At 40.0% G+C, this 14445-nt stretch overlaps 1 protein-coding gene across 1 annotated transcript; it reads right to left on the bottom strand.

The window, feature by feature from the left end:
• Positions 1 to 4126: 4126 nt before the first annotated feature.
• Positions 4127 to 12897, bottom strand: kcnk1b (potassium channel, subfamily K, member 1b). Its single transcript, XM_053874597.1, has 3 exons — positions 12391 to 12897; positions 9013 to 9408; positions 4127 to 5693 (listed from the first exon to the last, which is right to left on the bottom strand). Exons 1-3 carry the CDS (start codon positions 12743 to 12745, stop codon positions 5437 to 5439), a joined length of 1008 nt encoding a protein of 335 aa, XP_053730572.1. The 5' UTR covers positions 12746 to 12897; the 3' UTR covers positions 4127 to 5436.
• Between the last annotated feature and the right edge of the window lie 1548 nt (positions 12898 to 14445).

A 14445-nucleotide genomic window follows, 5' to 3' on the forward strand; every position in this document is an offset into this window, starting at 1 on the left:
ACATTTAAATTGGATTGTATTGTAAGATAGATATTGTATTGGAAGATAGCCAGCGACCAGCGACTGAGATGTCAGAACACCACACACCTCACTTATCTCTTGTGTCCAGTTCCACAGAGTTTCAGTTTTGATGCTGCTTCGCTGCATCAATATTTAATGCCGCTCTCAGCCTGGATACAGTGTGAGAGGCTGCAGCTGATTGGCTCCAGAGATGCTCAGATAAACCCTGGCATTATTTCCTGCGCTGCTTTTATACTGTACTCATTGAAGGAAACGGTTGCCCCTTAGTTTCAAAGCCTCAAAATCCTGAAAATTCCTTTCTCTGTCATGAACACGACCCGTTTGCAGTTAAGCCAAAAACAACCTTTTGTGAAAACAAGACCCTGTTGTCACAAGATCCAGTGGGATTTCTTCAGGCGGCATTTGTTATTCAGCAGCAATGATTGTTAAGGTTGACACACAGCTGGAGTGCAGATGGCAGAATATGGATGAGAGGCCCTGCGGGGGGGTGTAATGTGTTCACATCATGAACCATTTCACAAACCAGACACCGATCCAAGAAGCAGAGAAGTCAAAGCAGAGAACCTATGTTCCTGCTTTGACTTGGGGCTGACTTTTACCCATCAACTTGATGAAGATACGTTGTTCTGATTTGGTTCCTTCTTGCAATAAAACTATAACACAAAGAATAATATTTATACTATTTTTTAAGATGGAAAGAAACGTTAAGAAATAATAATAAAAATAATAATAACAATATCTTTGAAACACTGCGCCGGATCACAGTGAGAACTTCTTGACTGTCTTATTATTATTTACGAGGATGTGAGCAAATACTGCAGTTGCGCTGAAGGTTATTAAAAAGGGATTGCGTGCTTCCCACCAGCACACACTCCATCATTCATATTTTCATTACATTGAAACGCTAGCTTTGGAAGCTAAATCCTCCAAAGATGTCAGGACTGACTGTGTTGGATCCACTCCGGTGAAGACTTTGCCTGTAATTGGTCACACTGTTTGATCACTAAAGACAATTTAGAACCAATTACAGTTTGCTTACGCAGCGCCTCAGAAGTAAAGTGGCTTTCAGTCACTTGTTTACTGGCGTCTTCCTTACTTTGTTGCTATCAATGCCCCTCTTTAAAAACACTCCCTTGCTTTATGGAAATAGGAACCGTCGTGGGAAATAACTGGGAGGCCAGTTGTACACGCTGCAGACACTTTTCTGCAGAATAGATCCAGGACTGAAGAAGCTCGAGAGTTTGCCTGCAGCGCTCAATTACCATCCTTCGCTCCTCGCTGCTTCTGCTCCTGTCAGTTTTTCCTCACATTATATGCAGGACAGAGTTAACTGGAGCAGCCAGCTAATCTATGGGTACAACACAAACACCCACGTATAAATGATAGATTGAACACACAGAGGTGAGAAATACCACTGAATTTTTAAGAAACAGTTGTCGCAGCTGCATTTTTTTTATAAGGGTTATTCTTTTTCTAACAAGTGCATTTTCATTCAGAGATAAAAGTGACTGACAACATGGTGTCACAGCCATTATTATTGATTTATTCATTCATAGAATAACAATGGCACATTTATTTATACAACACCGATCAGGAATGCTGTTCAACCTGTGGCTGCAGTCTCACCGCTCAAACAAATCCCATGATGCACTGCAACAATCTGTTGCAGCAAGAGCTTACATCAAACTCATATCCAGATGAATCATGGTTTTAACATACACTTGTTGTTGTTCACCGCCATGAGGGAGACATCTGACTGAGGCCCATTGCAATAACTACAGGTCGATATTATACTATAAGTATACGGTTAAATTAGGGCGAAAAAAACGTATAGTATTTTGAATCAGATTGTAGCAATACGATTATGATTCTAAGCAGAAATTTTTTTTATCATTGTTTAATTTTTTACTTGTCGTAGATGCCATGATCTTCTGTCACTGAGGAACACCAAAAATTCAATTAAAATACAAATTAAAAAATGCTTTTATCCTCCTCTTTAGTGGCATATTGATAAAGCTTCATGAAACCGTCATAAGTTTCAGGTGACCTCACCTTTTAAACCAAGAGCGCCTCCTATTGAGCACTGAAAATGATGACACTGATTCACCTATAACTGCTTGTGAAAGTGAAATCAACAGTTGCACTTTTCCCATTCATTTGGGATAGATTAGCCAAACGCATAAATCGAACCTCAAGATTTCTGTGTGTTCACACTCATAAATACTCACAGCACGGCAGACGCCATGTTCATTATGTTGCAGGTGAACACAGCTTCTATGTGGAGCTGACAAAGAATCTGTCTCAATTCATCCTGCCATTGTTTTTCATTGAAAGGAATTATAAATGGAATAAACTAAAAGGTGAGATTCACTCCTTTAAAACGATGAACAAGGAATGGAAAGGAACAAGTGACTGCTTACTGCTGATACATCATTACTGTGTTTATCTCTTTTCAAGACTTGGTTTCATTTTGTTGACTTAAGTTTACAGTTCACTACATAGACAAAGCCTTAAAAACCTTACTCTATTGAGACCGATTTCTGTATTTCCACTGCACTTTATATAATGGATTATTGTAGTCATGGCAAAGTGTTGCGGTTGCAAAGTGAGCCAAACAAAACAGATCGACTTAAACTCATAAGCTGTGTTCATATATTATGCTGCATAATAGATTCTCTTGAATTTATGCTGCAAGAGCTTCATATAAGCGGCAGCAAACAGGAGCGGTTGCTGGTGGAACTGCTCGTGCTGGAGGCCTCCTGTGTTCCCACAGTCCCAGTGTGTGTACGTTGCAAGATATAAATAGAGTTGCTTCACCATCAGAAAGCAGTGCTCTGGGGCAGATGCCAGCGGTAGGTTCAGCTCGACTAAACCAACAACCCTGTCCTGAGAAGCCATGACACCTCGGAACCTCTTGCACACACGAGGTCCTGGTTGCACCATTTTTCCTTGATGTACAAACCGAATCTGATGAAATGTTGTTTGTCAATGCTCAGAGGAGCAGAATATATGAATTCACATACAGTTGAAAAGGAATTTGAGGTGTGCAGCTATTCTGTTTGTTTTAATATCCTTTAACTCGCCTGACTTTAACAGTGAGTTTGAACTGTCACGCACTTGTACCAACAGTTGGCTGTGACTCAGTGCAACACTGCAACATGGATGCTGCTGCTCATTGGCAAAAGGTTACTGCAGCATTTTATCTTGAAGAAACCTTCTGATCTGTATCCAAACCTTCTCATCCATCTCATCTCGTCTGTCTAGTAAATCACAGGTAAATCACAGAAAACATCAGCCTGCTGAACTGCACTGAATCATCTCATCTAAATATTACACAAGATGTGAAATATTTGGAATGCTCAGGCTATAGTTGTTAGGTTTATTATTATTATTATTTAAATTGTATTTAAAATATATTTTACAATTTTGACCATTGTCACACGTTACTGAATAAAAAACGTTATGAAATATTTCACATAATAATTATGTCATTAATAATTTTATATGCATATTATTTTTTTCTGTTTTCACTTTAAAAAAGTTCTTACAAATTTCAAAAAGGAAAGTAAAAAAAAGTTAAAATAAGACGTTATTCTTCATCCTATTCCATGCATATAAAAAATGAACCATGAAATGTATTTATTTAAATTTTATTAAGAATAGAAGAATATATTTTGAAGATATATGTACACTTTTCTTTCTAAACCGTTACTTTATCCTTCTTCCCATTAGTTCCAGTTCTTCACTTCTTCACTTTTATTGCATGAATCCAGCTGCCTCCTTCCTTTCATATTGTGAATTTGCAGCCACAAACGTGCATCCAGAGACACTCACTCCATCTTCATTCAGCTGAACAAGACAGGCAACATCTATACATATATCAAACTCATGTTTGATGAGAAATAAAGCAGCAGGCTCAAATTAGAGTATTGCTTTTCCCCCAATGAAAAATATATAACTGTTTCAATACATTGCTCAGGTTTTGAAATATTGCATGCATACGTGCACGCACTTATTGTAAACCCAACCCTTACTGTATACCCAACATGGTGGATGTTCAAGGCCTCAAATGATAAAATAGAAACAAAGAAAAACACACATCCGAGCAGTTATTAAACCACCACTTTATTTAAGACACAATGATACTATACAGCGCACAATTTTTCAATGAATGAAATGATTTTGCCACACGGACAGAGTAGCACACCAACTAACGCTCAGGAACAACGTGCAGTGTGCACAAATTCAGTCCCATGCAGAACAAATACTTAAATAGTGTAAATAAATAACATCAGTGTTTTTGCCTTCATCGTCGGAGGCAACACAGGCACTCGAGACACATTTGAAGACAGACTGCGGCGAGTTGAAGGATGAGGGGAGTGATGACAAGGATGACAGGTTTCTCTAATAGAGTGTCTGCTAACAACAGTCAGAGGGAAAACATCGCATGACGGAATCTAAAATGTCTCATTAGAGATGACAAATACAGTGTTTATGCTTCACAGTTCACCCGCACAGACTGTTTTCAGTAAACATGACACCATCTGCTGAGCGACGAGGAGCCGCTCCGCTCTCTCTTCAGGCCACACAACAACACAACCATTTTAGCTGAGCTTCAACTGTGTCTGAGATGAGACATAAAATGTGATCCCATGCAAGGATTTAGCATTAAGAGGAACAGAAGAGCCATCAACTTATCAACACCATGTTTCCTGTCTCCCTCCTCTGGGAAAAAAAAATACATTCAAATACAGTAAAATTGCTCGCAGCAATTCTCAAGCCTTTTCAGGTCGGATATTTAAAGTAACATCTGCAGTGACTGAAAACAGTGTCAGAGGAATGTCCCTGTGTTTCAGTAGCGCAGACCGGCCTCTGCACATGTGCAAATAAAACAGCCGTTTCAATAGAATCCCTTCTGATGCACAGCTTTACAGTCAAATCTGTCGCCCACGAGAAACAACATCATGACACGACACGGCTCCTTAAGTACAAATGAATAGTCAAGCTCTTATCCGGAATGTGAGCAAATAATTCAGTTTTAAAACTCCTATGGTTTTCCCTTATAAACTATTTAAAGTGTATTTATCACCTTGAGGTATAAGAAGCATTTTAGAGACCGCATTAAAGCGTCTGGACCATGTGATGTGCGCTACCTAAAATGAAACTTGATAAATATTATCACTAAATATTAACACTGATTAATTCCTATCATGAAAGACCTCGGTCTCAAACAAAATGAATTAAAATCCTCTGTCCCTTTTCCTAGATCTTGAAAGACTCGATCAGTATTTTGTGAATGATTCAAATTATTCTATTTTATCGCAGCAAACTAAAGGGGGCTGAAACGATGCCTAAAAATTCTTGACAGTGAGGGCGATCCCTTTTTATTTTCCATCTTCCCTCACTGCCCTCCGGCTACTGGATCATGGGGTCGTCGCTGGGGCTGGACAGGCTTGTGACGCTGACAAACAGCTGGCTCTTGTCCTCGTGCTGGACCAGGGACATGTCAGACACGGTGCTGAAAGCCAGTTGGTCGTGGTCCAGGATGGCCAGTTGGTCGTTGGCCTTCTCCTTCTTCAGGTAGAACATCTTCCTCAGCTGCTTCAGCTGCTGCAGCTCACAGAAGGTCTCCAGCACCACCAGCATGGCGATCAGGCCCATTATTAAGTAGACTGAGGAGACAGAGAGGAAAGCCACTTGCAGTTAAACATAAGGACACTAGAGGGCGGTGTTTGCTAAACTACGGTAGTGGCAGTTTAGTTCCCACAGCCCGAAAGAGAACCTTTTTTAGGAAAGGAGAATTTTAATATTTAACTTTGAGGCAGCATTGAAAAATCAGTAGACACAACAGGCGCACTTGACCAGCACTTTGACAAAAAAAAGGTTATTACACGGATGTTACATTGTAAGAGCAAAATAATTATGCAGAGAAGGTCACAGAAACATCTGTTCCACATGGCAAATGCAGTAGTAGCTAGTAGTAGCTATCTGGCTATCTATTTAAATATAAATAAATAAATAAATAGGAAACGTATACGCAGTTATGTACGTGTAAATCATATAGTCATGGGCAAAAATATGTCAATAATTGTAAGGAAAACTTATAATAATACATAAAAAACATATAGGCCTAATATTTAGAGTTTAACCAGTAAGGAATTAAAATTAATGACTAAGTCGTGTGTCAGATGCTAGCAACATTTCATCAGTACCAGGAAATATACCATTATGTGTACAATAAAGATTCCACAAAACAGACCCACATCAATCACTAATGTTCATAGTGACAGTTTAAATATACCATTGGTCTATTTTAAGGTGGGGCTTGTTGGCATTTAGTATCCTGGAATAGGAAAATGAACAGCTGATGACACGAGTCAACAGAAAGTCCACTCTGCAAACACAGTATTAAAACATCTTTGTTCAGATCAAGTCCGACAATTTGACTGCGCTTTTCTTTCCATAAGAAGCTATGACTAAGAGCCGGGGAGTAAAAGACGCACAGCAACATTCTGTCCTCCAAATTGACGTACGATTTGACGTGTACTAACACACGCCCACGCGTGACAGGTGACACTTCAGTGGAGCGTTACGGAACATGACACACGCCTACAGCTTGGCAGATGTTCACAATCTCAGCCTTTTTATTCAAACTCATTATAGACTACAGAAAGCTCACGTCGATTCATGAATCATGATATCATTCGAAAGCTTGTCTGTCAACATCTATTAGCCTGAATAAATGACACAATATCAATATCAATGCCACCCTTCTGGCTGTAACTGACGCAGTCGGTGTGAAGTATTGTCTGTTATGGATGGGAGCCCATCAGCTCATTGTCATACCTGATGAACTACTTGAGCCCAAGGTTCCAGATCATCCACAGACCTACCCTCATAAATGGGCATCTTTGTTGTTCATGTGTCTTTTATTATTCGTGCTGCTCAAGCTATTTTTTTCCGTCATCTTTATGTGCTAGTGTTGACTGCCATGAGTCGTCTGTTCTACCTTGTTCATCCTCTCCTACTTCAGGGGTGCGTTCTGACCACCGTGTTACTTCCTATTTCTGTTTTTAAACTACATTTCTTCATGACCGGCATGTGTATTGTGTGAAGTACTGTTGTGTTTGTAGTATTTTTGTTCTATTCATAAGCATTAACTGCAGTGTTTTGAACTTAATTTCCATTGTTTACTTTATTGATTCAGTTTGTTTTGTTCCAGATTTCCTCCCTTAGTTATGTTTCAGTGTGTTTTACTTTTAGTACAGTGACACCCTTACTTCTCCTTGCTGAGAGATCTTTTGCTTTTTCCATGTTTCTCTGTTTCCAGTCTCCACTCACACTTGAGTCTAATCAAGCTGAGTCTCATGACATTTAGAGGATAGATGGGGGTGTCTGCAAGACCATGATGTTTGCTGATGATATAGTGTTTTGTTGTGACAGTAAGGGAGAGGTGAAGCACTGAACCAGAGAGAAGAGGTATGAAATGTATGTGTCAATGAGTGGGAGGAGTAAAAGTGATGTTGTTGAGGGATGTGTAAGAGCAGGGGTTTCCCAAACCAGTCCCCAAAGACCTGATAGGTGGGGCTGTGTGTGATAGGTGGTCTGGAACAAAAGCCCTGCACCACCCAGCCCTTTGAGGCCCCTGAGTTAGAGAAACTAGACCATTCACTAGGGATGGGCGATATGGACTAAAAAAGTAAAATGTAAATGCGGCGATCACGATAATTATCACGATGAATACTTTACTGAGCCGTCTGTCTGTGGTATCTCATGTCTCTTAACAGCTGACTTTAACTATGGACCAGTATGGACATATTTTCTTGATGCGAAGAAATATGAGAAATAATGTGAATAAATGATCATCTAGTCATATTCTACGATCAAAATCATTATACAAAATGTCAGTCCTTTGTTGTCTTGTGTGATGAAAAAACGTTTTACAATTCTCTCTCCTAAAATGGTTGTTTTTCATTGCCTTATTGAGGATTTCACTAATATCTCGACCGCTTTAGAATTTGTTGATGGTCCCTAACTGATGTTGGGTCGTAGCACTAGCGCTGCCTGTGAGAGTGTGTGTGTCCGTCATCCGTGAACCCTAAACACGGAAGAGGACCTTCTCCGCCAACACCGGAGCGGAGGTCCGTCCAATATCCAACAATTTTCACTGCAGTGTTTTGTCGAGGTGCCAGCGCAGCGGGAGACCTGCATATGTTGATATGAACCAAGGCAGACGACCGGATCAGAAAACTTTTAGGCTCCATCTAATAAAATAAACACGGCTCCAGAGACTCAGAGTCGACCAGTGTCATTATCAAAGCTTCTCTGTATTAAAAATAACTTAAAAAAAAAATCTTATTATATATTTAAATATTAAAAATAAAACTACGATCGTGAACCAAAGTCCACCACACTCTCCACAACAGTCATGCGTCAGTGTTGTGGCTGTCAAACGCTGTGGAGTTGGAAAGCGCGTTGTGTCGTCGCGGTCTCGTCATGTTCCCGTGTGCAAGTCCAATGCAGCGAGTGAGCCACGTGATTATCGAATTTATCTTGAGATGCAGAATTATCATCGTGGAGATTGGGTTTGGCGGTATGATAATTTATCACCCAACCCTACCATTCACAATACTGGACTGGGATCCAGGCAGGTGAACTTTTCTGCTTGATATATGTGTAGTGTTTCTCACTGTAATTTTATTAGTCTTTTATTATGATGTTGCTGGAAGACTTGATGAGTATACATGTAGTTCGAGTGAAGAACACATTTCCATAAAGCATTCCTTTCAGCCAGAACGACAAAATAACATTGTCATTTTGCATCTATTTTCCAATATCGTGACTCCACTGTCAAGCAAATGAAGTTAGCGCAACTTAGAAGCAGGAAAAACAGCCATAAAAACAGACCTTTTTATCCAATAAATACGTTGGAGTATCGCCTGACCCCAAATGTAAGTGCTGTGTGGATGCAGCAGACAATACGAAACTCACCTGTGATTCCCACTTTATAGAGCTCCCTGAATTTCTGATTGGCAGACTCGCCGGGTACGTAGTCGCCCAAGCCGATGGTGCTGAGGGAAATGAAGCAGAAGTAGAACGACTCCAAAAAGTTCCAGTTGTCCTCCAGCGCTGAAAAGATGGCCCCGGGGATGAGGAAGAAAAAGGAGACAGCCAGCATGGCGAGGACGGAGGCGTGGACGATGGCGACTAGGGGTTTGGAAAAACCCCACTGAGTGTGGAAGTATGAGATAGGCCTGTGAGTGCTGTAGACCATGATCCTTTGCACCACGGCAGTCAGGAAGAGGAGGGTGAATGGTATGCCGATCACCGAGTAGATGATGCAGAACGCTTTGCCGAGGTCTGACAGGGGAGCTGTGTGGCCATAACCTGAGAGAAAGAAACAGTCATAAATACAGCAAAAAATAAGCTGTTTTAAAATGCTAAATTGTGCTTCAGTTTAGACTCTAGAGCATGTGTTATTTCTTACCGCCCAAAATGCTACTATGAAGACTGCTCCGACTTTCAAGCAAGTACATGTAAATGAAAAACCACATTACCTATGACCTCAGACACATTCCACAACTCGCCCAGAACCTAAACTTCACAGGAAAACAAAACTGCCATTGTTTTTTCACTTCCTATTTCGTTGAAGTCAACTAAAGCTGTAAAACAGCAACTAACTAATAAATCGAACAATGGTCACAGTATAATAAAATAATTATAGACAGTCCCAAAATGTTATGTGGAATAATGTGGAATAAAACTCTAAAATTAAGTGGCTTTCTCATTTAACAAAGATTTCATTATATTGAAGCATATTAAATAAATTTTCAAAACAATTTGTTGTATTTCATTTTCATCTTCGTAGCTTCACATTTTCCAAGTGCAATGACCTCACATGAAAGTCTTGGTAGTTCAGTGATATGATCGTATGTTGTGATCAATGCAGTTTTTTTAAAGGAACTGTAGGAACACGGAAGTAATAGAAATGATCTTTAGAATGTCTCGTAACTTCCGAGCTATCCCATTTCCTGACATGATGTGATGCATTAAAATGCTCTCTCATTGCAATTATGTCTCTGAATCCAGCGCTTTACAAACTAAAGAACATTTTTGTTGACACCTCAGTTACTAGATTTCCTGCTGAGATATAAGACGCTCGGAAAGATTTTGCAACATTTCCAGTTTTGCATTCAGTTTAGACTTTAGAATTATTTGATTATTATTTCAATTATTTCAATAATGATAATATTTTTATGATCCCAGACAACTCAATTTCACACAAGTAATATCACTCTAAAGTCACATTTGAGCAGCGAGGGCTGGTAGAGATAAAAAACCAAAAACCCATAAGGCGCAGATGTTATCAAGACTGTTCAGCTACTCACAAAGCTGGAGGAAGCTCAGAAGAAGACACTATCAACAAATCAGCACATGTTGAAACCTCATAGATAAGTGCAGCTCTCCGGCTGAATATGGAGTAAAGTTCTTCAAGTAGTTAGGCAGACATATGCAGTATTACAAAAGCAAAGGTGCTGACATTTCACTCCTAGATTTGAGATCTGTAGTTGCAGGAACCTTTTATGTTTGCTCAATTTCTTCTAAGAGTCTACAACTGAACCTGCTTATTCATTCATTCCACCAAGTGTGTGTTCTTCAAACAAAATTGTTCATTTTAATATCATGTGAAAGATTTAACTGCCAGACTAAACTTTGCCTGAACTCACATTGAAGTGAGTGCTAGGTAGAATCACATATATGGGTCATGTAACAAGATGTTTATGATTGGACCGGGGTGGCAGGTTCTGTGTACTCAACTGGGCTTGGGAGAGTTAGATAAGGCTCGGCCATAAAAAGAGGAGGGAGACACTTTCCAGAGGTTACAAGTCCATTTTGGTGCACACAATGATAACCAGTGAACTTCAATGGACGGTTTTGGTTAAAGCAAGACGATGAAATTCTACTTCAAAGCAAATTATAATTGAAGCCTAACTAGCGTCCCGTAAATCCAGGTGAGAACCCTAAATAAATCGTCCTGGGTCACCTCTACAGGTTAAGTACTGAAGCATCAGTCTACTCTCCAGTTTTTTATTGGCCACTTTTTGTATGATCTGCATGAAAATCTACAAATGCCTGAAGGTACCAGTTGGGCGCACATTGATTTCTTCTTTCGTGGAATAACCGCTACGAGCTAGACTTTATTTTGTAGAATGTATGTCTGTTTCTGGTTAAGTCAACACAAACATAGTTGAATTTTAAAGCCACACATAGGATTCGTCGCCCTTGAGTCACTTGCAGTAAAACAAACTTTGGCTCTTGCAAAGTTCTCATGTTTGCTCTACAAGCTTCAGTCAATGTCCCAAATTTAAGTGATTCTCAATGTGCTAACTATAAACCTGAGCATTTTTAGTGGATCATTGTACTGTAAATGTATTGTATGCTTTGCAATTTTAAGAGTTAGTTTAACACAGCGGACAGCAACCTGTGGCTCTCGTGGCGCTCTTGTTGGCGTGTTTGTTCGACAAACATTTTATGTTTTTGTGTGGTTCTCTATTGAACTTATACATTTGGTGACTTTAGATTCACCTTTAATTGGTGCATGTAGTTAACAGGGAAGTAAAGTACAGTCATTGACTGTAATCCCCCCCTTAGTCCTGCCGTTCTTCTTCTTTTTTTCTTAGAAATGTTTTTGCATAAGTCAAACACGGCCCGGAGCGTCTCTCTCTGTTGGTCGGTCAGGAAAACAACTGCAGGGACGATCCTGCCATCAGCATACGCTTGACTCAAGGACGAAGCCATTCAGCTTAACTTTAATTTACTCTTCTTCAGGAGATGAAGTGACGGCATCTTCTTTCTACTCAGCTTCTTACTCCAATTTACAATTAACAACACACGTGAAGAGAAATAGCCTGCATTTATAAAAGAAAATAAGAGCTGCATTGATGATATTTCAAGTCCGATTGTAGAGCAATAAAACAGCATTAAAATCAACTGAGGATGCATAAATATTCAGCATTATTTGCCCATACTTCAATTAAAAAATGTACTATGATGTCTTTTTTTGAAGCCCAGATTTTTGTGAATCAAGTTTATTAAAACATATTCACGTTGACTCACACGTTGTATACAATTTCAAATATTTCTAATAAACCAATAAGTGAATGTCACATTCTGTTTTTGTGAAAGATACAATGTTGGATAAGATTTCTTGTTTTCACCACACCATAGAGTGTGGGCAGAGAAAACCAGTGGAAACACTAGAGAATACGACCACAGCAAACAAACGAGTGGGCTTCATTTCACCATGTCTTACACATAGAAAGCAATACATGAAAACAGCCTCGGTCCTGTCAGCTAGCCTCCACTCACCTGTGGTGGAGAGGACGGTGCTGGCGAAGAACAGGGACGAGGTGAAGTCCCAGTTCCAGTTGGCGGAGTCGTTATTCAGCACGGACACGCCGTAATTACTGGCGTCAAGCGCCTTCTTGAGGAACCGTTCCAGTCGCTCCTCGGTGAGACAGTCGTTCTCCTGGAGAAACTGTTTCTTCATGGCCCTCAGCTCCTGGCGCAGAACGTCTTCATAAGGGAGCTCGACGGACGAGAACACCACCGCGCCGAACACGAGATAAAGGACGTACCCGAGGACCAGCGACACAAAGAACCACGTCGATTTGTGGTTCTGTATTAAGCGAAAACACGAGCTACTGGCCAGAGACTGGAGCATTGTGATAACAAATAAACCTATAGATTTGGATAAAGAGAGGCCGATCCAGAGAGGATGGACAGGGCCACCTGACGCCTGAGAGAGAGGACAACACAATAAGGATGTGGTCTGCGTGAAACCTGCTCCGGCACTTGGTGCGTTCACGTCAGTGGGAAATATTCACCGCGACCAGGAAACGAGAAATAGAAACTATTATTGGGACAAAAGGCGCGGGTGTGGCGTGGCGCGGGGTAAACAATGAGACTCAGATGTGTGAAACTATTTTAGCGGAAACTGAAATTGTATTGAGTTCCTCTATTGGCATCGGAGCGATGAGCGCTCCGTGTTTGTTTAAACACCAACCAACAAACAAAAACAGTGATCCGACTCAATGTGTCCTTATGACGCTAATGTTGTTAAAAGTGATGATAGTGGATGCAAAAAAGATGACCATTCCGGTCCGTGACGCTGCAGTGAGAGCGCCATGCGATGTCGCCCTAACAAGGGCCGCTTGACCGCTGAGAAGTCTGTTGGATTCTGGATGCCACGTCCCGGAATAGGTTTCATTGATCGGGTCCAGCACTCCAGCACGTTATAAGGGACCATCAGGGAGCCTTATGTCTTGTCTTAATGTATTTATTATTGATATTTTATTCATATATTTACAATATTCCATCAACAGTGAGCAGAAAATGAGTCCAGTTAGGTCCACAGTTATTGCAAACTGTCAGGGGACATGAGTTTTTTTGCGGACAGACCCTTTTGCTGCATGATGTGACTTAGAATATTTAATATTAATAATGAATTCATATTTATAATTGCACTCATTAGATTATTCTAATGTTTCCACCAGTGTGTCGCATGTCCCTCAACAGTTTTGCAAAAAAAATGTACTCATTGCTTGAAAACATATTGGAAATAGTGTTGGAAGGTTGAACAAAAATATGGTAAGGTTTACTTGGTCATACTTACTAAATGCTGGCTTTGGTGCAAGTTAGTTGGTGGGCTCGAGTTGTCTCACCTAATGCATATGAACTGGTGAGCAATAGACGACATTGACTGACATAATGAAATGCTCAGTCTCTCCTACGTTCTTGTGAATAGCAAGTGAAACTATATTTAGCTGTAACAGACAGCAGATTATTATTATTATTGATAACAACAACAATAATATAATAATGACGAGTATTATTATTATTATTATCGACAATACTAATAATAATAATAAAGGCAGTCTTATCAAATAATAATGACATGACTAGCACGTATAGTATGACGTGATATCAAAACAATTAGCTCGATATATTGTGCACTGCAGGAAGAAACTCACTGGAGGGCGCAGTCCTCCTTTCACTTTCTTCGGCAGGCTGCTCTAATGGGTTCGATGAGTTCAAGGTTCAGCTTCTTGTCTTGTCACATTGAGAGCTTAGGTTTTGTTTTCAGTTTGACGGTCAGCCTTCACTACTTCATAAACTTGTATGTAAAACATGTATTGTCGCATTTAAATAGTGCTAACTTGTTGTAATTTGATGTTAAGAATCAAGATGCAATTCACACACATTTGCGTCCACATCACTCAAACTTACAAACATATGTATTTTGCAGGCTAATTAAAAAAACAAAACAAACACTGTTTCAAAGTTTACAATTTATGTTTTATGGCACAGCTGCGTCATTAATATCATATAATATCACCATTGTTTGCGGTATATTTTTAACAT

The sequence above is a fragment of the Synchiropus splendidus genome, chromosome 9, assembly GCF_027744825.2.
Source record: "Synchiropus splendidus isolate RoL2022-P1 chromosome 9, RoL_Sspl_1.0, whole genome shotgun sequence".
NCBI lineage: Eukaryota > Metazoa > Chordata > Actinopteri > Syngnathiformes > Callionymidae > Synchiropus > Synchiropus splendidus.

What these genes read in the sequence shown, in the direction of transcription:
- kcnk1b (XM_053874597.1), bottom strand. Translation starts at nt 12,745, where the DNA reads ATGCTCCAGTCTCTGGCCAGTAGCTCGTGTTTTCGCTTAATACAGAAC. An exon ending in CACCGTCCTCTCCACCACAG is followed by an intron (nt 9,409 to 12,390) that starts GTGAGTGGAGGC and finishes TCTTTCTCTCAG; the next exon opens with GTTATGGCCACACAGCTCCC. An exon ending in CTATAAAGTGGGAATCACAG is followed by an intron (nt 5,694 to 9,012) that starts GTGAGTTTCGTA and finishes CTGTCTCCTCAG; the next exon opens with TCTACTTAATAATGGGCCTG.